The following is a 22,947-nucleotide window of genomic DNA, read 5'->3' on the forward strand; positions in this document are numbered from 1 at the left end:
TTGAAAATTTATATGAAGCACAATGGATTTGATTGGGGGAGAGGGCGGATTGGGGAGAGGTGAGAAAGACAAAACAATCCTGTATGTACCCTGGATAAACAGACTTTACACTTCATTGCATTTTAGAAATAAAATGTTTCTTTTTTCCCAGGAGAACTGAGGATAGTTCATTATTACTAAAGTATTCAAGGAGAAGAATGATTAGAGATGAGCTTAAAGCTCACAATACTATACTTGCTTTTTATAATAAAATATAGTAACATTTTTATTTCTAAATAAATTTATTAAATTTCATCACTCTACAGATATTTCCAGTCTATTAAAAATGTTAAGTCTCATTTTGGCATTTAACCTACCTGATATTTGTTAAAGTGGTACATTATTTGCATTCTCCGGATCTGCACTATCTGTAAATACAACTTTATCCAAATGAAAGCTCTGGGTAAACCTTGAGGCATATTATTAAAAATCTATTTATCACCAGGCTTCCTGAAACTGGTTCAACAAAATACCAAATATATCTAACTGCCCTATCTCCAATATTTATTATTCTATAATCCATATTATGACAGACTGTCTTAAATATATTATACACCCACTGTTTATTGGTCTGCCAAAATAAGCACTATGTATCTGTTGAAATAAATTCATATGAACACTAATCACACCAAAATTAAACATACATGACTGGCAGCCACATAGCAGCTTATAATTTTACCACTTTCTTTTCTGGGTAGGAAAAAATGAGTTCTAACATATCTATACTAAGTTCCAGTCAAACTTTAACTTTTCTGGTTTGTAGAATTAAATTTGATGTTATTCTAGGAAGACAACACAGTTATCTCATTTAGATACAAAATCAGTGAATATAACCAAACTATGTTAGAACCATGGAATTAGAATCAAAATAGACTTCTGGTATAATTAATAGAACACGTTTACTTTACATATAAAGACCCCAAGATTCATGAAATTTAAGTAATACTGCCCAGGTCACATGAAAAGACCCTAAGGTTCTCTTTTTCTGTTATTTCTTGGATATTTATTTATTAATTTAATTTATTTATTTTTAAATTGCTTCATTGATTAAGGCATTACATTTTTGTCCTCATCCCCCCATTACCTTCCCACCAACCCTCCACTCATGCCCTCACCCCCCTGCTGTATTTTTTGGATTTTAAAAGTATACAAATTAGACAAAAGCTCTATATATAAATGAGCAAAAAATTAAAAAAAAAATATATGCATTATTTTTCACTCATTTAGAATTAAAGTATATTCTTGGTAAAATAAAAGGCTGCAAAAGCTCAAATACAAATCCATTCATCACCATCAAATATAACATACAAATATTAGCAAAAATAATAGTAATAAAGAGATTTAATACAAATTATAACATACAAACATTTACTCATAACTTATTTAGATTCACACTTTGAAGAGCTAGTACTTAACTTAACGAGACATTTATTTTAAAGTAGGTGTCTCTTACCTTAATCCATGAGAATTTCAGAGGAAAACATTATTTTACTAGTCAGAAAACAAACTAGTTTATGTCAAGGGCTCAGGATGGGGAGAAGGGTTGACTGAAAGGGGGGGTAGTGATGAAAGTGGTTTTTATCTTGACTGTGGTCATGGGTACATGTCAGGTTTTTGTGCATTTGCAAAAGCTCATAGAAATGTACAGTAAAAAGAGTGAATTTTACTATATGTAAATTATAAACTTCAATAACCTACCCTATAAAAACAATTTTTTTACTATTTAAAAAATTAACCTATACTGAAAGAAATATTGAAAATACTGAATTAGCGTAACAAAATTAGGCAATTCTATTGTATAATTTTCAAATATATGTATGTAAATGTTTTGGTTTTTATTTACATAATTTCTAAACTTATACATAAATCAGAAACCAAAAACACAGGCACTTAAAAAAAGAAAAAAGAGTAACTCACTGTCTCATTTCCAAAAAGTATGTCAACGTAAGGCATAACTTTCATCAATGCTTCCTTGTAGAACTGACTAATAAATGGTGCAGACAGGTTCAAAGTGAAAATTCTGTTGTTGGCAGAAGCATGCTGAGCCACTTTTATCACCGACTCTGGTGAAACGGTAAGAAAAAAGCCCTGGGAAAAGAAAAAAAAGAAGGAAAAATTAGAAATTCAATCTCCCGAGTCACTCTCAGTGAGAATTAAAAAACAAAACAAAACCTATACAAAATACAATATATAATACACACTTTAAACTCCTAATATATAAAAAGCCAGGGGCTGCCACGAGTGAAACCGGGTGGATGACCAAACAGGCTGCACGGGGAGAGCAGGGTGGTTAGTGAGGACAACCAAACAGCTAAATATAGTCTAGTGGGCCAACCAGACCAGCAGGGGAGCATTTGGGGGCGCCCAGGCTAGTGGGGAGAGACCAGGCTGGCCCGCACTGGGGGCAGCTGGGGGGTAACAAGGCCAGTGGGAGGGCATTTGGGGGTGACCAGGTTAGCGGGGGATGGGGACAGTGAGGGGCGATCAGGCGATTGGGGGGCAGTTAAGGGCGACCAGGCCAGTGGGGCCGGGGGGGGGGGGGCAGTTAGGGGCAACCAGGTCAGCAGAAGGGGGCAGTTGGGGGTGACCAGGCTGGCAGAGGGGGGCAGTAAGGGGCGACCGGGAAGGCAGGCAGGTGAGCAGTTAGGAGCCAGCAGTCCTGGATTATGGGAGGGATGTCCAACTACTGGTTTAGGCCCGATCCCTGGGATCAGGCTTAAACTGGCAGTTGACATCCCCAGAGGGGTCCCGGATTGGAGAGGGTGTCAGCTGGACTGAGGGGACCCCTCCCTAACCCCTTGCGCACACAAATATCATGCACCAGGCCTTTAGTTATAAAAGGCAAGGAAGAAAACAGCAACATTTGATCAGGAGAAAAGTTTTATCATATGAGTACTATATGTTTGATATGTGCCATTATGTCAGAGTATAACATTATTTATTTCATATTAGATCTGTATACTCAACACTAAAAGAATTCTGGAAAGCTACATAAGGAAAAATATTTGAAAGGTCTCATTCAGACAATCATTACATTTAAATCAGAGAAATAGTAATGACGGCAGATTGGATCCCTCAAGCTTCTTAGTGACACTTCGCATTCTGGTAAAAGTAACATATTTATTTAAAAATTAAATTAGTTTACTAAGATCATAGTTTGTTACCTTATGAATATCTAAACCAATTTTTTAAAGGAAGATGTGAATTAAAAAATTTTTAATTAAAATTTCATATCAGGAAAGCTATTATTTTAAAATGCTACATGTCTGACACATTAGTAAAAGTGTTTAAAATATATCTATTCATTTTAGATGAAGAAAGCATAAGCAAAGGCATGGATGCTTCTGCAGGAGATTGGTTTGAATGGGGAACAAGTGCGTGGAGGGATAAATAACGGGCAATAGATGATACAGCTGGAGAGGCCAGCGAGGTGAACACCACAAAGGGCCCAGAGGGGCAGATCAGGAAGGAGTCTGTGAAATGGGTGGGAAAGGATGGTAAAGTCTCCCTTAAAAAAATGGAATAACAAACTTGTAAGAAAATTTAAAGAAATGTTAACATAGACAGCAACAATTTAGCAACAGTCAATCAAAGCTACATGTAGTTCTGCAAAGGGTAATCATCTTGGAAATATTCTGGACTTCCAATTGTTTAAGATGTAAGGGACAAAGGAAAAGTCAGATGTTTGAGATTTTGAATACGGTTCTACCATAAATAGGCATAAAAACGTCCAGAATAAGACCTGGCTTGGATGGAAATAGAGTTCAGTTGTATTCATACTCTCTTTGGTGGTGTTGAGAGACCCCATAATGTATATGAGGAAGTTGGGCTCAGGAGAAAGGCTCTGGGAGAAGGAAATAGTAAAAGCGGGTTGTCTTTACCAAGGAAGAGAATGGAGAAAAAGAAGAGGACAAAGGGCAGAATGAAGAACAAAAATTAGGGGATAGAAGAAAGAAAATAATAAAGGAGAGAACAAGAGGACAGTAAAGGGAGAAAAAGGAGACAGATGACGACAGGAAAAGTGATGAAAGAGAAATCAAACAAGGGAAACCACTAGAAGAGTTAAAGATATGCAATGCTATTAATGGGCGCAGAAAGGAAGGACTGAGTAAAAGCCACTGGATTTGATGGTTAGGAGAATGTACTTATGCTAGGAAGGAAAAAAGAGATATTTGTTAAAGAAGGAATGAGAAAGTAAAGAGTAAGGCTTATAAATTATTTTTGGGAGATTTATTGGTGAACAATATATAATCACCTGAAATTTACTGAATTGTTGTGTTCCACATACTATACTAAAACCTTTATGTATATTAACTCAGTTATCATATTTTTCCTTTCATCAAATCTACGAGGTGGATTCTATTACTATTCTCATCTTATGAATAAAGAAGGCAAGATAGGAAAGTTAAGGAATGTCCCTCAGGTCATAGCTAATATGTGATGGAGCTTGGGTGGATTCAAATGACTAAGAAGATAATGCACCTATTTTTAATAGACAACAGAGAAGAGCAGAAATATGTTGTTAGTGGTGGTAGGGGGTAGGAGAGTTATTTTTATAAAATAAACAAAATAAAGTTTGAGCATTTTTGCTCTTCAATGAAAAAGACATAGTGGAGAAAAAGAATGAAGAAGCAAGAAAGGGAGAATAAGTAGAGCAAGAACCCAGAGGAAGGGAGGGCAATGGGAACCAGCAGGGGAGAAGAACTGCTTATAAACTGAAGAGTAACCTAGAAAATGTGAAGGAAACTTATTTTAAAAATCACCAACAAAGCTACTGAAATATTCATTTACAACTAAGGGACTAAGCTCTTCTTGCATGCTAACTTTAGAAAGTTTAAAAAGGAAAAAGAAAAGATGTTTTTCTTTTTTGTATTTTATTTTTAAAATCTTTATTGTTGAAAGTAATACCTGAGTCCTCCTTTTGCCCCCATTAACCTCTTCCAGTCTGCTCTCACCCCGCTTCTCCCAGGCTCTCACCACCCCATTGTCTGTGTCCACAGGTTATGCATATATGCACACAAGTTAATTGGTTAATCTCTTCCCACCCACCCTCCCTGCCTTCCCTCTGAGGTTCAACAGTCTGTTCATATTTCCATGTCTCTGGGTCTATTTCTCATCATCAGTTTATTTGGTTCAATAGATTCCACATATGAGTGAGATCATATGATATTTATCTCTCTGACTGGCTTATTTCGCTCAGCATAATACTCTCCAGGGCAATCCATGCCATTGCAAATGGTAAGAGTTCTTTCTTTTTTATTGCCGTGTAGTATTCCATTGTATAAATGTTACCATCGTTTTTTATCCACTCATCTGCTGCTGGCACTTAAGCTGTTTCCAAGTCTTAGCTACTGTAAATTGCACTAGGAATATAGGGGTGCATACATTCTTTCTGATGAGTGTTTCAGGTTTCTTAGGATATATTCCTAGAAATGAGATCACTGGATCAAATGGCAGTTCCATTTTTAATATTTTGAGGAAACTCCATACTTTTTTCTAAACTAGATGCATCAGTCTGCATTCCCACCAGCAGTGTACTAGGGTTCCCTTTTCACCACGACCTCGCCAACACGTGTCATTTATTGATTTGTTGATGAAAGCCATTCTGACAGGTGTGAGGTTATATCTCATTATCATTTTGATCTGCATCTCTCAGATGATTAGTGAATTTGAGCATTTTTTCATATGTCTCTTGGCTTCTGTATGTTCACTTTGGATAAGTATAAATTTAGGTCCTTTGCTCATTTTTTTTTAAATTGGATTGCTTATCTTCCTTTTGCTAAGTTGTATGAGTTCCCTAATTTTTTTTGGAGATTAACCCCTTATTGGGTCAATCATTGGCAAATATGTTCTCCCATGTAGTGGGCTCTCTTGTCATTTTGTTGATGTGTTGTTATTTGTTTTGTGTTTTGTGTGTGGTTTTTTTCAGTGCAGAGGCTTTTTATTTTAATGCAGTCTCATTTGTTTATATTCGCCTTAGTTTCCATTGCCCTAGAAGTATCCGTAAACTTGTTGATATGATGAGAGATGTCTGAGAATTTTCTTCCAGGACTTTTATGGTTTCACATCTTATGGTAAATCTTTTATCCAATTTAAGTTTATTCTTGTGAATGGTATAAATTGGTGGTCTAGTTTCATTGTTTTGTATACCTAATTTCCCCAGCACCATTGAGGAGACTGTCTCTGCTCCTATGTATGCTCTTGCCCCCAATATTTGCTCTTTGTTAAATATTAATTGAGCATAGTGACTTGAGTTGATTTCAGGGTTCTCTGTTCTGTTCCATTGATCTATATGCATGTTCTTGTGCCAATACCAGGTTGTTTTGAGCACAGTGGCTTTGTAATATAATTTGATATCTGGTATTGTGATTCCTTCAACTTTGTTTTTCTTTCTCAAGATTGCTGCAGCTACTGGGGTTCTTTTTAAAAATTCCATGTATATTTTTGGAGTGTTTGTTCTAGGTCTGTGAACTATGCCATTGGTATTTTAATAGGGATTGCATTGAATCTGTAGATTGCTGTGGGTAATATGGACATTTTAACAATGTTGATTCTATCAATCCATGAACATGGCACATTCTTCCACTTGTTTATATCTCCCTCTATCTCTTTTTTTCAACATCATGTAATTTTCAGAGTACAGGTCTTTTACCACCTTGGTTAAGTTTATTCCTAGGTATCTTAATTTTTTTGTTGCATTGGAAAATGGGATTTTTTAAAAAGTGTTTCTCTTTCTGAGAGTACACTATTCTATTGGTGTATAAAAAGGCTATGGATTTTTGGATGTAAATTTTGTATCCTGCTACATTTACAAATTCATTTATTAAGACTACTAGTTTTTTTTTGTTGTTGTTGTTTTTTTTAATAGAATCTTAGGGTTTTCTATGTCATCTAAGAATAATGAGAGTTTACTTCTTCCTTTCCAATATGGATGCCTTTTATTACTTCTTCTTGTCTAATTGCTATGGCCGGGACTTCCAGAACTATGTTGAACAAGAGTGGTGAAAGAGGGCATTATAGAAAGAGTTTGAAAGTGTTCTTTCCTGGTAAATTTTTTGGAATAGTTTGAGGAGAATATTCAAGTTCTTCTTTGAATATTTGGTAAAACTTCCTTGTGAATTCATCCGTACCAGGGCTTTTGTTTGCTAAAAGTTTTTATTTTTATTTTTTATTCTTGCTTCAATTTCATCAGTAGTTATCAGCCTATTCAGGTTTTTCAATTCTTACTGCTTGAGTTTTGAAAGGTTGTATTTTTCTAGTAACATGGGTATATTCCTAAAAAAGATGTTTTTCTATTACTTCCAATTTTAAAATTGAATATTAAATGAATACTAAAAATTAAATTTTATTACAGGAATCATGTGTACTGATATTTATCAATGAAGGGTATATTGCCCTTATATATGCTGAGATATTATAAAGGTCTCTTATGATTTTAGAATATTGCTATTAAAGTTCTAATAAAATATTTTCCTATCACAATAACATAACATTTTATTATCATTAAAAAATACCAATCCATTAATTCTTACCATTATCCAATTGTTCTAAAAGATAACAAGTTTTATCTTAGGTAACAATATATTTTAAGTGTTTTCCTCTTACTTTTTAAACCAACTACCATGTCATTTGCAAACTATGAGCACCCAAACTGTTTGCATCGCTATTTCTGTCACTTGGAGAATTAAAAGGAACAGTTTATATAGCATCTTGTCTCCATAGTAATATGTATGTACTTGCTTTTTAGTTTTTCATTTAATGAGGAGAGTGTAAAGTCTCCCTCCCCCCATCTCTTCCCAAAATGTTCCAGCATGAAATAAAAACCTCCCAGAGCTAGCCCTCTGCCAGCTGTGGATTAACCACAGACAGCCATAGAACGGTCTACATAAATAGTAACCTGGTCAAATAATTAGGCTTCTCACCAACTTTAGACTGAAAATTTGATCTGTGCTAAAATACATCTGATTGTAATTTACGGTACAGAACAGTATGCCCCTAGAGTCTAAATTTGGCCTCATTCCAAATGTGTGCATGTTGTATGTGTATTTTACTTTAAAATGCAACACAAGATTATTGTGATGTGGATAGTATAACTTCCATTTCGTAAATTTTATAAAGAATATACAAAAACTATAAGATTTTAAATGAGGCAAATTCACAATTTAGATTAATTCCATTTTGAATGGTCTCTTGTTTTTCTTTAAGTAAATATTTAGTATTTAAACAATTTCAGATTTGTGCTCTGTTAGAGTGCAAAGACTTAAAATTGATGCCAACCATAATTTTTCTTCCCAGATTTATATCCTTTGCTAAGCCACATGTTCCAAACTATAGTATCACTGAAAATAAAAACAGCACCATTATAAAATTTCCCTCCCAAGTGTCAGATTTGCAATAAAAATAGGTCAATAGTTTATATAGCTATAGTTTAGAAAAATACTCTTTATAATCAAGAAAATCTTGTGATTTTTAAAGTTAGGGATTTCAGTCTATAAGTTAACCTTGCTACTCTTTGTTCTTATGAGCAACTAAAAGCAGAGTGAATTCTAGCATTTAGAGGTTAAATAATGTTAATCAAAATTGAGAATGAAGTGAGACAATTTTACCCATTGAAATAGAAAACAAAACAAAAAGGCAAGAGTAGGAGGGATGGAGAAAGACTAAGGCAGAGCCAAAGAACCATTTTAGCAGAGCTAGACTAATGTTTAGAAATCTCAAATACATAGATTTGTTAATCACCCACTGTAAGGATTTATCAGGAAGAATGGAAGAAATTAAGCTGTTTAATATAGTAAAAGAATAGGAGAGGAATAATCATTTTGCTCTTCACCAGTGTTTACCTTAATTCTGCGTGATCATTTAGGGTTCAGTTTGGTTGTCCTTAAGAACATGAACTCCTTTTTACTGAGGAATAGATGTGTATGTGTGTATACATAAACACCTAAGTAAATTTTAGATATTTATCAGCTTGGAAGTATAATAATATAAATTCAAAAATGAAATAAAGCTGTAGAGTAACCATGCCTTAAAATGATCAATTGTGAATACACAGTGATATGGGGGTGGAAAAGTCTTTTGTTTAGAAAAATACTCTAATCAGAATAAAACAGTACAGAAATATATAATTATTTTGAAACATTCAGATGAGTGGATTTTAACCTATTTGGGTCTATTTAGACACATATATGCATAAAGTTTTACATGCAGTGGCAGTAGGAGTGGGTCAGTAACCCCCTAAGGCTCATCTATAAATAATGGGTAAGCATTGGATTTGACTGAAGGTTAAGAACTTGTAATTTGGTTTCTTTCCTTGAGAACACAGAACCACAGTTTGATTAAAGAGTTTTTTTTTTCTTTTTTAAAAACAAAGACAATCTGTAATAAAACAGAAGTAAATATCAAACTTCTGGAGTGGGAATGACTTTCAAGCCTAGGGAGGGACGATTATCTGAAGATTTCCTATACAAAAACCAAAACCTCCAGTGGGTTGTCTTCCCATCCCACATAGGAGTGGGGGGAGCAAACAAGAAACCAGGAAAGATGACTACGGCACATATACCAAAGGGTTAAGATCTCTAGCCTGTAAAGAACTTTAAAAGTCGATTAAAAATTAAACAAATATTAGGACACCAATAGATAAATCAAAAACATGAAAAAGTATTTCATTAAAAGAGAAAGGGAAATACATAAATAAATAAGTAGACAAATATTCTTTTCTAGCATTTTGAGAAACAACATGACAGTACTTAATGGTGCAGAAAGGTTTGTGAACTTAATAACTTGAATACTACTGGTGGGAGTGCAACAGACATTGCTTCATCAGAAAATAATTTGAAAATACACATGAGAAATCATAAACAAATTCTGAGAATCTGTTTACCTTATGGAAATAATCCAAAATATGGGAAAACATACATTCACGAATGTATCAACATACTATTTATTTCGCTGAAAATCTGGGAACAATATAAATATTCAAAGATAAAATAAATAGTCAAGTAAGAACTGGCATATAAACCTACTCTAAATCTAACTACTGATCATTTAAAATGTGGCTAGTGCTGAAGACCTGAACTACACATTTTATTTAACTCTACTTTAAATATAAGGAACCATATGTAGCTAATGAAGCACATACAATGTGGCTGGTATGATTGTGAAATAGAATTTAACTTACTTAAATTTAAAAATGGAAGCAATGCAAAATATTCTTCTTGTTAAATGTAATTTTATTTTTTGGTAGGACTACATTTCATTTTTTGATTATTGTCAATTTAGTGAGTGAACTTACTGTGTTATAAATGTAAGACAGACACAATTTCAAAGACTTAGTATGATTTAAAAAATATAATAATTTTAGGATTACTTGTTGAAATGAGAAATATTTCGGATATAGTAAGTTAAATAAAATATACTATTAACATTATTAATGTTGCCAGTTTCTTTTTACTTTTTTTAAAAGCTACTAGCAAATTTGTAATTGCATACATGGCTTCTATTATATTTCCATTAGCTGCTCAAGAGAATATTTTGAAGATATTAAAAGTGTTCATTATTAAAACTAAATTGCAGACTAGAAAATATTTATGCTTCACAATGTTAAATGAAACCTAAGATATATAAATAGTATGTACAACATATGGTTATAAACTACATCAAATCAATAGGAAAAAAGTTAGAAGAGAATGCACCAAAAATAAAAATGGTTAAATTTGAGTTTAAAAATTATGGATAAAATTTGCCGAAACCAGTTTGGCTCAGTGGATAGAACGTCGGCCTGTGAACTGAAGGGTCCTGGGTTCAATTCCGGTCAAGGGCATGTATCTTGGTTGTGGGCTCATCCCCAGTGGGGGGTGTGCAAGAGGCAGCTGATCGATGATTTTCTCTCATCGATGTTTCTGTCTATTCCTCTCTCTTCCTCTCTATAAAAAAATCAATAAAATATATTAATATATTTTTAAAAATTATGGATAATTTAAATATTTTTTCTTTTTCAAATTTTAAGAATGTGGTTCAATTATTCTTCTGATAAAAACTGCTTAAAGATAAAACTATTTGGTTCACTTAAAAAAGTCTCTACACAAATAAGAGATATGCATAAACAGTGAGAAGAAGAGCAGATAAACTAATGGGAATAAGTCTACATTCTTCAAGTAGATAGATAGCTGAAAAAGGAACAAACTAAATATGAGATTATTTACTTTGGTAAATACAAATTACTTTCATAGAAGCAAAAGTGAAAATAAAGAAGAATGTGTGGTAACAAAAAATATTTGGACAACCAGAGAGCCCCACCAAATCTAGACTAGCACTGCTGAGGGAGTGCTGAAAGTACCAGATGCCGTGTCTCAGACGGACCACTGCTGTCTGCGTGGAAGAACATAGTCTGTTTTCCGTGCCATAGTGAAGGTACTATAGTAACACAACTCAGAGAATGAGGTTGAGAGAATGAATAAATTAGAAGTCAAAAATAACAAATACACTACCACATAGCATGTTATTCTTACTCTTAACGGGTCTACATGTTTTGTAAATCTCCCAGAGAATGTAAAATGTATTTGTTGTTTTTTTGTTTTTTTTTTTTTTGCAGGAGTGGGAATAAAATATGAATGACAAAACACAGTTTTTATTTGCTTGTAAGGAAAATACTGACTTTACAACCATTAAGATAATGTATAAGTCATTTACAAATACAATGTTATATGATATGTACTACTTCATTTCAATGACAGCAATAGAATCACAAGAAGAAAACCAGAACAAATATACTAGTGATGCTATAACGCTTGTGTCACCACTGATGGAATGTAATGCATCAATGGAATAGAATAATTCACTTAGATCATCCTTCCTGCCTAGGTGGCTGCTTTTGGAAGCATCGATGAAATCACTCATTTCTCCTATATTTTAATCCTTTTAAGGACTGAAGTACTTGCAATTGTAACCATACCACGAATGTAGAAGTCAGCTTGTCTCCCATCTGAAATAACCCCCGTAAAGCATGTAATTAGAAGCAGCAAGACAAAGTGGAAAGAAGGTGGAATACATAGGAGCATATTTATCACAGCATTGCTGAAAGTGAAAGGGAGTGCGAGGGATCCTTGAAGTCCATTTCTAGGGGGAAAGATAAGGAAAACGTGACGAATGTGTATTATTCTAGAGATTAAAAGCAATAAATTAGAAATATATACATTAGATTGGACAACCTACATAGTGGATATTCCTTTTTTTATTATTAAATATGTTTTAATGATTTTTTACAGAGAGGAAGGGAGAAGGATAGAAAATTAGAAACATCGATGAGAGAGAAACATCTATCAGCTGCCTCCTGCACACCTCCCACTGGGGATATGCCCACAACCAATGTATGTGCCCTTTACCAGAATTGAACCTGGGACCTTTCAGTCCACAGACTGAGCCAAACCAGTTTCAGCTAGTGGATATTCTTAACAAGATACATTTTCCAAGGATATAGGGTTCATTATCAAACACAGGAGCATACCCAGGGTGGGGAGAGAAACGATATCAGAGATCAAGAATGATATGAAGATGGACAAAATGGCGGCTGAACAGATGGACCAGTTCTGAGCCTAGTCCCAGAGCAGATAGAAGGAGCACCTGAGAGTTGCTCAGGGAGTGTCAGTTGGCAAGCTAAGGGGTAGCAGAACTCTAAGAGAAGGTAGAGGTCTGCTGGACAGGATTTCCTGACCAAGCAGCCCACACTGTGGCAGAGACCTTTCCTGGAGCTACGGGCTCAGAGGGAAAACTACTCCATTTTACAAAGAAAAGAGGATCTTATCTGAGGCCTGAAAAACCCACAACAGTGGAGACCACCAAACAGCTGTGATGCCCCAATCGGCGCAAACATGTGGATTCAAGGGAGTTCTTCAATCACCCACGGAAAGGAGAGAGAGATCTACATAACTAGACATCCTGAAAAGAGAGACCATGGGGAGACAAAGAAATAGCCCACAAATGAAAGAAAAGCAGGCAGCACCAGAAAAGGAAGTAAACGAGTTAGAGGCAAGCAAACCTACCAGAGCAAGAATTCAGAGTAATGACCATAAGATGGCTAAAAAGAATGGAAGACAAATTTGACAATATGAGTAAGAACCAAGAGGAAATGAAGAAGAACCAAGAGGAAATAAAGATGAACCAAGAAGAAATGAAAAATGACTTCGCTACTATGAAGAACTCAATAGAACGCATCAAGAGTAGACTAGAAAAAGCAGAGGACTGCATCAGTGAGCTAGAAGATAAGATGAAAAAACAAAAAAAACAAAAACAAAAAACCCAATTAGAGCAGCTTCTAGAAAAGAATGATATGAAGCCCTGGCTGGTTTGGCTCAGTTGATAGAGCGTTTTTCTCTCTTTCTCTCCCTCTCTTTTCCTCTCTAAAAAAAGAATGCTATGAAAACAACAAAAGAGGAGCCATATCTAAGACAAATTACAATAATATGGAAAGATTTGAGAAGCATTCATTTAATTCTCAGCACCAAAGAGTTTAAACAAACAAGTACACTTATTTTTAAAAGTCTTGCCAACCTGACTACATATTAACTGTAATTTTGGGCTACTTAACTTGTCTAGGCCTCATTGTTCTCATCTGAAAAATGGGGACAATAACACCTATTCAAGGTCATTATAAGAAATTAATGAGTGCTTAATGCAATGCCTGGCATATTATTTAAACTTTGTACATATTAAAATTTTATATTTATTTCTGTAATAATATCAAGAGCAATAGAAATTTTATATTTATTTATTTTTTCATGAATGGTGAGTCTTATGTTACAGCTGTTAGTTAACAATGCTGAACTGAAGTATGTTCTTTAACTTCAATATACAGTTTGGTATTTCCTTTGAAATACAAATACATAAAACAAAATCCATCATTCCCTTTACAAAAGCTCTCCCAGCCTCCTCTCTCACTTCTTGATTTAATCATCCTATATCCTGCTGACAGATTAATCACCCTAATCACTCTTCTTTTCCTAGTAAATTAAATCCAAATGCCTCACACCCTAGCATTCAAAGCTCTCCACAATATTCCAACTTACACAGTAAACCAGCTGCAACCTCTATTACTCCACAGCATATGTCCTTGCTTCAATCATATAGAATGATTTGCTTCTCCCAACATAAATCTTCTGAGTCTTTATGTTGTTCTCTGTATCTGAAATATCCACTACTTTTACTTGTTGGAATTTTACCTCCATCAAGGCCCATTTAAAATCTAACTTCCATCCCACAAAGACTTACTGCACTCCCACCAACAGATGTACTCATTCCTCTTTGAAACTACATAATATGTAACATGATGCCATGAATAATCACAAGTATTTATTTCATTTTATTTAATAATATAAGCAACTTACATTTGTCTTAAGTCCCTAACTTGATTGTAACCTTCAGGACAAGACTCCTTATTTTTATGTTTGCTATAACACAAAGCACAGTTTACAGTGTACCGATAATTTTTAAAAATCTAAAATATATTTCAGATATATTCCCATGTAACTGAAATGCTATTGAAACAATAGGACTGCTGCTTTTTCACATGCTAAAGGAAGAGCATATTCATGTTAGATCTGGACGACTCTCTAGTTCATAGGATCTGAAACTTTCTCAGTTCATAGTATACTTAGTGTTCAAATAATTTATTATGGTGCTCTCAGAAATACCAAAAAGTTCTGTTTTTTGTCAGGTCCAAGCAACTTAGTAAGAACTATACCCCTAATAATTTAATACATTTTTAAAAATGTAATACACATAAATTTAGAAAAAAAATTTTCATTAAAAAATAACCACAATATTAAATGGGATGTGCTATCAGGCATTGTACAAATCTTCAAGCATTGGATTTGAGTTAAATAGTGCAACCCTGTTTCCTGTTCCAATTTGCTTTACAGAGCCTTGTGGGGTTTTTTTTTTTAATTGATTAAATTTTTAGAAGGGGACAGAGACATCGATTTGTTGTTCCACTTTATTTATGCATTTATTGGTTCTTCTTTTTTAAAAATCTTCATATTGATTGATTCTTGTATGTGCCCTGACAGTGGATTAAACCCACAACGCTGGCATATAGGGACGATGATCTAACTAACTAAGCTAGGGCCTTATCTTTCTTTTCTTTCTTCCCTCCCTTTTCTTCCCTTCCAATCTCCCTCCCTTCCCCTTCTCTTCTCCTCCTTTCCTTCCTTTCCTCCATCCCACCCTCCCTTCCTCCTAGCCTCTCTCCCCCTTCCTCTTTAAATCACAGCAACCAACCCCAAAGATAGGACAAAGGAATGTATTGCTATTTAATGTTGAAATGGTGCATTTCTTTGAGATAAAATATTCTATAGCACTCCTCTGAGTTTGGCGTAGTACCCTGGGTGTCTCAGTACACAGTTTGGGAACTGTGGAACTAGTTGAGGAAAATACCTTGATAAGCATTTTTACTTGATAAAGCTAAATCCCTTCTTGGCTTATTTTATTTAAAAAATAGGAGTAATTTACTCCGTATGAGAAAGCAGGAGTAAATCTGAGTATGAAGGTGGCAACCTGGAGAGCAGAGGGGAGAGGATTTCATAAAGAGTTGGGCCCTGACCAGATGATGACAGCAGAGTGCCCTAATAACTTCAGTAATGCTAGTACCTAGCAATCAATTTTCAATTGTTTCCAATCCCAGGTAATGTTATAATCCCTCTTTAGTAACTTTCCATAAAAAAGAGCTCTTTACCCCTAAATAAGTTTAAGTAATTTTAATTTTTCTGCTCAATGAAGTTTGAATCTAAGAATTATTATCTTTATCTCCAAATCCAATATCCTATCAATTTTAACTCTATAATAACGTGCAACTCTGCCATCTTTTCTATTAATACATCATTAGTATTAATTTCCCATCATTACTTTGTAAACACTATTGCAACAGTTTCCAGTTTTGGCAAAGCTCCTCTACTCAAAAACATTAAATGTCTCATTTCCTAAACAATCCATCTAAAGATCCTGACAGGGCATTAAAAACCCTCTAAATCTGACAGCAATTGATCTTTCCTGTATTACCTCTGGTGACTCGTGTCCTTCATGAAACTTACTCTAACTTCACAGGGCTTCTAGCTGGCCTACTTGTACATACACATCTTCTATCTACCCGTATCCTTTCCTTTGCTGGAGATATTTACCCCTCTAGAGCAGCGTTTTTCAACCGCTGTTCCGCGGCACACTAGATGTTGCCTGGTGTGCCGTAGGTGCAGACAAGACAAGAATTTTATAATTTTTCACTATTTTGTTTACTTAATATTTCATAATAAAGTAATTATAAAATACTTTCTTTGTGTTTATTTGATTCCTATTCAAGAGAATTACTTTATATATAGTCAATATAGGCACAGAGTTAAATTTTTTAACATTTTCTAATGGTGGTGTGCCTCGTGATTTTTTTCATGAAACAAGTGTGCCTTTGCCCAAAAAAGGTTGAAAAACACTGCTCTAGAACCTGTTCTTCACCTTCCACTTAGTCACCAAGAGCAAGGGTTTGGCAAATGTTTTCTCCTGGAAACAAATATTTTAGGTTTGTGGGACATAGGATCTATACAGCAACCACTCAGCTCTGCTTTTACAGCGCTTGAAGCAGCTATAGAATCAGCTTGGTTGTCTCCCATTAAAGCTTTATTCACAAGAAAAGGCAGGGAGCCAAATCTGGCTCTGAATTAAAGCTACAGAAAAAGGTACACACTGCTAAGTGGAAATGAAAACGACCACTCAGACAAAAAGAATGTTGGAGAGAATATTAACAGAAAATCCAATGTAAGATGGTACAGAAAGTTAGCTTCCTCTTAATAATAAAAGCATGGAGAAGTGGAAAGTTAATGTGGGTTTAGAGAGAAGGAAAAAAGTATGTAATTACTTTCCTAATGTCTTCTCTTGAAGTGACACATCTATTTTCTGTGACTAGCACTAAATCAACATAAGTCCCTTACATTTAGTATAACAACCTATTTCCAGAGAGCACTATATATTTTTGTTTTAATTGTTGCTGCTCTCCATCTCCACCCCTCAATCCCATTCAATACTCCTTCCTAGATGCCTCTGAAAACTCTTGAAACAGATCCTCTAGCTTCCGTGAGCAGGACACGGTCATTTATTTAACTCCTATACCCTGGGTGTTCTTGTCTGTTGGAAGAAACAAAAAATTGTCAAATGTGCTAAGCAATTTTCTTGAAGACAATTTAAAAAATTTTAATTGGAGTAGCATGTCTCCTACAAATATTAAAAAAAGCATGTGACAGTTTAAAAAATGACTGTTTTAGAAATTCAGATATTCAAATTCTGATCTAGATTTTAGACAAACTACTTTGAAACGTGCATGGTATGTTTAATCTTGATGAGCTTCAGTTTCTTCCTTTATGAAAAATAGACAGGAGCTCAGCTGGTGTGGCTCAGTGGTTGAGCGTCCCTCCATGAACCAGTCACCAGTTCCATTCCCAGTTAGGGAACATGCCCAGATTGTCGGCTTGATCACTAGCAGGGGACGTACAGGCGGCAACCAATTGATATTTCTATCTCTATCCCTCTCCCCTTCTCTCTCTAAAAGAAAAATAGATAGGAGATTGGGTGGATGATCTTGAGAGGCCCTTTCATCTAAAAAAATTCTAGAATCCAGTTAGGTTATAAATGAACTGATTTTTAAAATTAAGATGAAAGTCTCATAATAAAGAATTAACAATTTTAAAGTGAAAATGTGTCATTTAACACATTCACATATTGTGCAATCATTATTTCTATCTTGTTTCAAAACATTTTCATCATCCAAAAGGAAAACACATACCCATTACAAAGTTATTCCACATTATTCATAACCCCAGGCAACCACCAATCTCTTTTCTGTTTCTATAGATTTACCTATTTTGGATATTTCACATTATTGAAATGATACATTGTGTGATCTTTTATGCATGGCTTCTTTCACTGAGCATAAATTTTTGAAGTTCATTCACCTTGTAACATGTGGTATATTCCTTTTTAGGATCAAATAATATCCCATTGTGTGGATATATCATAATGTATTTTATTCACCTACCTGGCTATGGGCATCTAGCTTACTTTCAAACTTGATTTTTTTTTTGCGTAATATTTATAAAAACAATAAATAACATAAACATGTACGTATCAAAAGTTTACTTTAAAATAGATTTGAAGGAATATTCTGAGGAGGGAATTCCTTTAATCAACAAGTTGATAAATATCAGTGAGCCAGAAATGCAACAAACTACACCTTCTGATACATATAACTAACTCAATGAGGTTTTAGTAAAAATTTTAAAAATACAAAATTCTATCTAACATAAAAGGTTTATAAAATACATACGTCAGGCTCTGACACAAAGTAATAGGGAACACAAGTGCTCTTTAAGAACCTACACGGCGATGGTTCTTTTCTGTCATATTTATCTTGAAGCGATTGTAAATAGTTAACTAACGGAATGCAAAAAAGTGGCTTCTTCCCACAACTGCTGGACACAGTTGTTTTAAATCTGAGTCCAAGAATGACAAAAATGCAACTATTTTTCTGAGTAATTGTTATAGCTTTCTGAAGTTTGCATTGTTTATTTTAATGAAAGTATCTCTACTAATAAAAGGGTAATATGCTAATTAGACTGGAGAGACTGGACGTCCTTCCGGAGAAAGCCGGGGCTGCGAGGGCTGAGGCGAGCCGCCCTGGCTGGGAGGGCCCAGCACAGAGCCCTGGTCGGTGGGAAGGGCCTCCCTCTGCTCGGCAATTGAGCGTGGAGCCGGCAGCTTGGTAGAGCCTCCGCTGTGCTGGCTGCCATCAGTGGCAGAGCCCCGGTGAGGTGGGCAGAGCCTCCCTCTTTGGGCAGCGATCCAGGGGCTCCCAGACTGCCAGAGGGCACAGGCCAGGCGAGGGACACCCAAGTGCACGAATTTTGTACACTGGGCCTCTAGTCTATAACAATGAAAGTGCGAAATGCTAATTAGACCGATGTCCTTCCTGACAACCTTCCAGGCGGAGCGGAGCGGGGCTGGGAGGGAAGCCCGGGTCCTGGGTGCCTGAGGGAAGCCCGGGTCCTGGGTGCCTGAGGGAAGCCGGAGGGGAGCCCGGGTCCGGGTGCCTGAGGGAAGCCCGGGTCCTGGGTGCCTGAGGGAAGCCCGGGTCCTGGGTGCCTGAGGGAAGCCGGAGGGGAGCCCGGGTCCGGGTGCCTGAGGGAAGCCCAGATCCTGGGTGCCTGAGGGAAGCCGGAGGGAAGCCCGGGTCCTGGGTGCCTGAGGGAAGCCCGGGTCCTGGGTGCCTGAGGGAAGCCGGAGGGGAGCCCGGGTTCGGGTGCCTGAGGGAAGCCGGAGGGAAGCCCGGGTCCGGGTGCCTGAGGGAAGCCCGGGTCCGGGTGCCTGAGGGAAGCCCGGGTCCTGGGTGCCTGAGGGAAGCCCCGGTCCGGGTGCCTGAGGGAAGCCCGGGTCCGGGTGCCTGAGGGAGGCCGGTGCCAGCAGCCGGGGGAAGGAAGGCTACTCTTGCACGAATTTTGCACATCAGGCCTCTACTCACTTCATAAATGGAAAATGACTGAACTGAAAGCTTTTGCTTTAACATTCTAGAAGGTCAATGCTTTGTATTGTGATAAAAATCCAAATTTCAAACCATTTTCTGTGTCACAGAAAAGAGCTAAACTGTCAGTAAATGCACTTATATTGACCTTGACATTTTCTTCTTAGGTGCTGCCAGCACATCAAAAGGAAAGGAATGCTTGTACACTTGACTAATTTCTTTATTGCTGAAGCCAACCCTGATTGTTGCTGGATTAGCATCTACTCACAACAATAGCACAAGGAGTCGAAAAGATACAGATACCCCTTGACAATAGATATGAAACCTTTATGACATTGGAAGCTTTGTATGTTATTTACATTTTTCAGATATCATTTATAACTTAGACATTAATTATCTTCTGAATGTAAAGTTATAATTTATATAATTTTAAAATAAGAAAACTGACTAAACTGCCTTGTTAATATTGTATCGGGCTATGGTTTTAAAAGTGTAATTCCTGAATCATCAGCACCTACAATATCCCTGGGAACTTGCTAAAAATTAACATTTTTTGGTCTCGTCCAAAAACTAAGGAATCAGACATGGTGGATGGGACACAGCAATCTGTGTTTTCACAACCCTTCCAGATGATTGTGATGCATGTTAAAATATGAAAATCGCTGATCTAGAATAATGAAATATTTATTCATAACCCTTATAACTTTTATTCAACATAGGGAAATTCAAAATCTTTATGAAGACCGCAAAGGGGAGTGGGGCACTACAAAACATAAAACTTTGCTGCCCGTGTTTGACATGCTTGAGTAGAATTAGTTTCTCTTCAACCATGGCATTGGCCTGAACACTGCCATTCTGCTAGTATTGGCTTCTATGTTGGGTTTCCAAGTTGTTTCCCGTGATCACAGGGTACTGCAGCTAAAACTGTGATCTATCAGCACGTTTTGCAGATGAAAAAATCAAAGCCCAGAGAGGTTACTCTCTGTGCCCACGGTCATCCAGCTAATGCTTTGAGGAGGCACTAGAATTCCAGCTCACCGACGTGTATGTCTGCTTAATTATTTATACACACCCTGCAATGTTCCCCAATTAATGAGACAACCAAGAAAAAAAATATCAGGAAGAATATAACTCAGAATAGGTTAACTTTTGGGAACGAAGAAACATAGCACAGGGGTCTTGAATTAGCTCTGAATTTGCTCTAACTTTTTTGATAGCCAAAGCAAAAAGGAAGACATCCAGTTACCTGGATTTCATTCTTGAAGAGATGAAAAATACCACTTTCACAGGAGAAACATTTGGTTCTAAAATATACTTCTCATATGGTGCTTAAAATGTTGAACACAGATTCATAGAGACTATGCTGTCCTCAATAACTTCTCAAATAGCAAATTCAATCTATTTACTATTTATATATTGTAGCATTCTTCAATGAAAAACTAACATATTAATAGCAAACCAATTCAGTAAAAGTAATGCAGGTGGGATGAAGTCCAACTAAAGTAGCTCTGTGATGGCCAAGCCTAATATATAAAGAGTTAGAGAAAATGACAGACTGTATGTCCCTCAAACGACCCTCTATCAACATAAATTCTCTTCAGCAGGGTGAGAAAAGTTGAAGAGGAGACAATTTGAGGCTTTACTTTCTATAAGAGTCTTTTCACTTTGTACAGGTTCCATAATCTCATGCCACCCATCATAATAATAAAAGAGTAATACGATAATTAGACCAGATGTCCTTTCTGACAGAGCCGGGGCCAGAGGGAAGCCAGCTGGGCCCCGGGTGCCTGCGGGCGGCTGGAGGAGGGAAGCCTGGGGCCCACATGCCAGAGGGAAGGCGCTGGAAGCCGGGGGAAGGAAAGCCTACTCTTGCACACATTTCCGGGCCTCTAGGCTTACTATAGACGTTTTATAATTAATACATTTATCTATCATGGAAATTTGATTAGTGGCAAAACCTTTCTGATTAACGCGAGGTAAACACTAACACAAGGAGATGTATATCACTGTTCTATAAGACAATCTGCTCAAATACCGTTTATTCAAAGAGGCCCTAATCAGCTATACTAGGTACTGCCACAACCTCCTCACCCATGTCATTTTTATCTGGCTTTATTTATTTATTTTTAAACATGGCATTCATCATTACCTAATACTATATTATTTATTCATTTACTTACTAATTCTTTCTCTCTATTACTAGAATGTTACATAAGGGTAAGAACATCTGTTTGGTTTATTATTGTATCCCTAGAATAATACCTGGCATAAAACAAGAAAGTATTTTAAATATTTTTGGAATGAAGAAGTCTGGTTAGAGTGGAGAGAGAAGTAGAAGAAGGGATGAGGTAGAAAGTTAAAACCAATTAGTCTGAAGAATGCCAGGTTCTGAAGCAGTGGTTGCCACCCAAGTCCTGTCTTCCGCCAAAACAATACAGAACACAGGTGGAAAAATAAATCTATAAAAACACCCTGCCCTTCGCACAACCTGAAGACAAAAAGAATGCCCAACTTCCGAAATAACTAAAAAGAAAAAAGAAAAATCAGCAAATTCTATTGCAAAATCTCTTATATTCATGCCCCATTACCACTCCATCATGTAGCAAAGGTAGTTTTGAGAAAAACTGTTGGAAAAAGAGAAAAAAGCTAAAAATGGGATCTAACTAAGGTTAATCTAAAACCCCCGTCATATAGATGCTATCCATTCTAAATATGAAAATATTAAATAGGTATCCACGTAGATCAGCAGAAGAACCTAAATGTATACAAAAGTGAAGTGGCACGCTGTGAAAGGCACACTTCCTAAGGGAGAAAAAAGGCAAAAAAAAAAGTCCTTTTGGCAACTGACTCATGAAGAGGAAAATAAACGGGGAAATTTTAGGTGCTGAAAGAGCACAAAATTGGAGAATTCACAATCCCTATTCCCACCCCCTGGAAACAAATCCACTAAATCATATGCACTTTGACATCATAATGGAAGAGGGAACTGTTACACTAGAAATCATTTAAAGCACCATAGAATGAACACACACACACACACACACACACACACACACACACACACACACCCTGAACAAGAGAAAGCTTAATGGAAGCTGGAAAATGTCAGAAATTAATATATCAATTGGAGAAAACACCCAGGAAAACCAACCATGAAGCAAAATAAAAATAAGACAGCACCAAAAATAGAATTAAATATACTCAGGCAAACATCTTAAGATAGGATAACCCACCATGAATCTGAAATTCAAAAACTAAAACTGGGTAAACAAAACAACAGAGAGACCTGACTGAACTCAAGAAAGAAAAAAAAAAGGCAAAGATAAAATCGTATCAATGAGAATAAATTACAGGGTACCAAGGAA

General features: G+C 36.1%; 1 protein-coding gene across 2 annotated transcripts in view; it reads right to left on the reverse strand.

The window, feature by feature from the left end:
* ADK (adenosine kinase) overlaps positions 1-22,947 on the reverse strand; it is a 418,239-nt gene that overhangs the window by 145,636 nt on the left and 249,656 nt on the right. For both annotated transcript variants that reach the window (XM_036438185.2, XM_036438186.2), the window contains exon 7: positions 1,957-2,127. In XM_036438185.2, coding sequence (XP_036294078.1) covers positions 1,957-2,127 — 171 coding nt within the window. The remainder of the gene's footprint in view (positions 1-1,956; positions 2,128-22,947) is intronic.

Source organism: Pipistrellus kuhlii, unplaced genomic scaffold (assembly GCF_014108245.1).
Source record: "Pipistrellus kuhlii isolate mPipKuh1 unplaced genomic scaffold, mPipKuh1.p scaffold_m20_p_15, whole genome shotgun sequence".
In the NCBI taxonomy this organism is placed as follows: Eukaryota; Metazoa; Chordata; class Mammalia; order Chiroptera; family Vespertilionidae; genus Pipistrellus; species Pipistrellus kuhlii.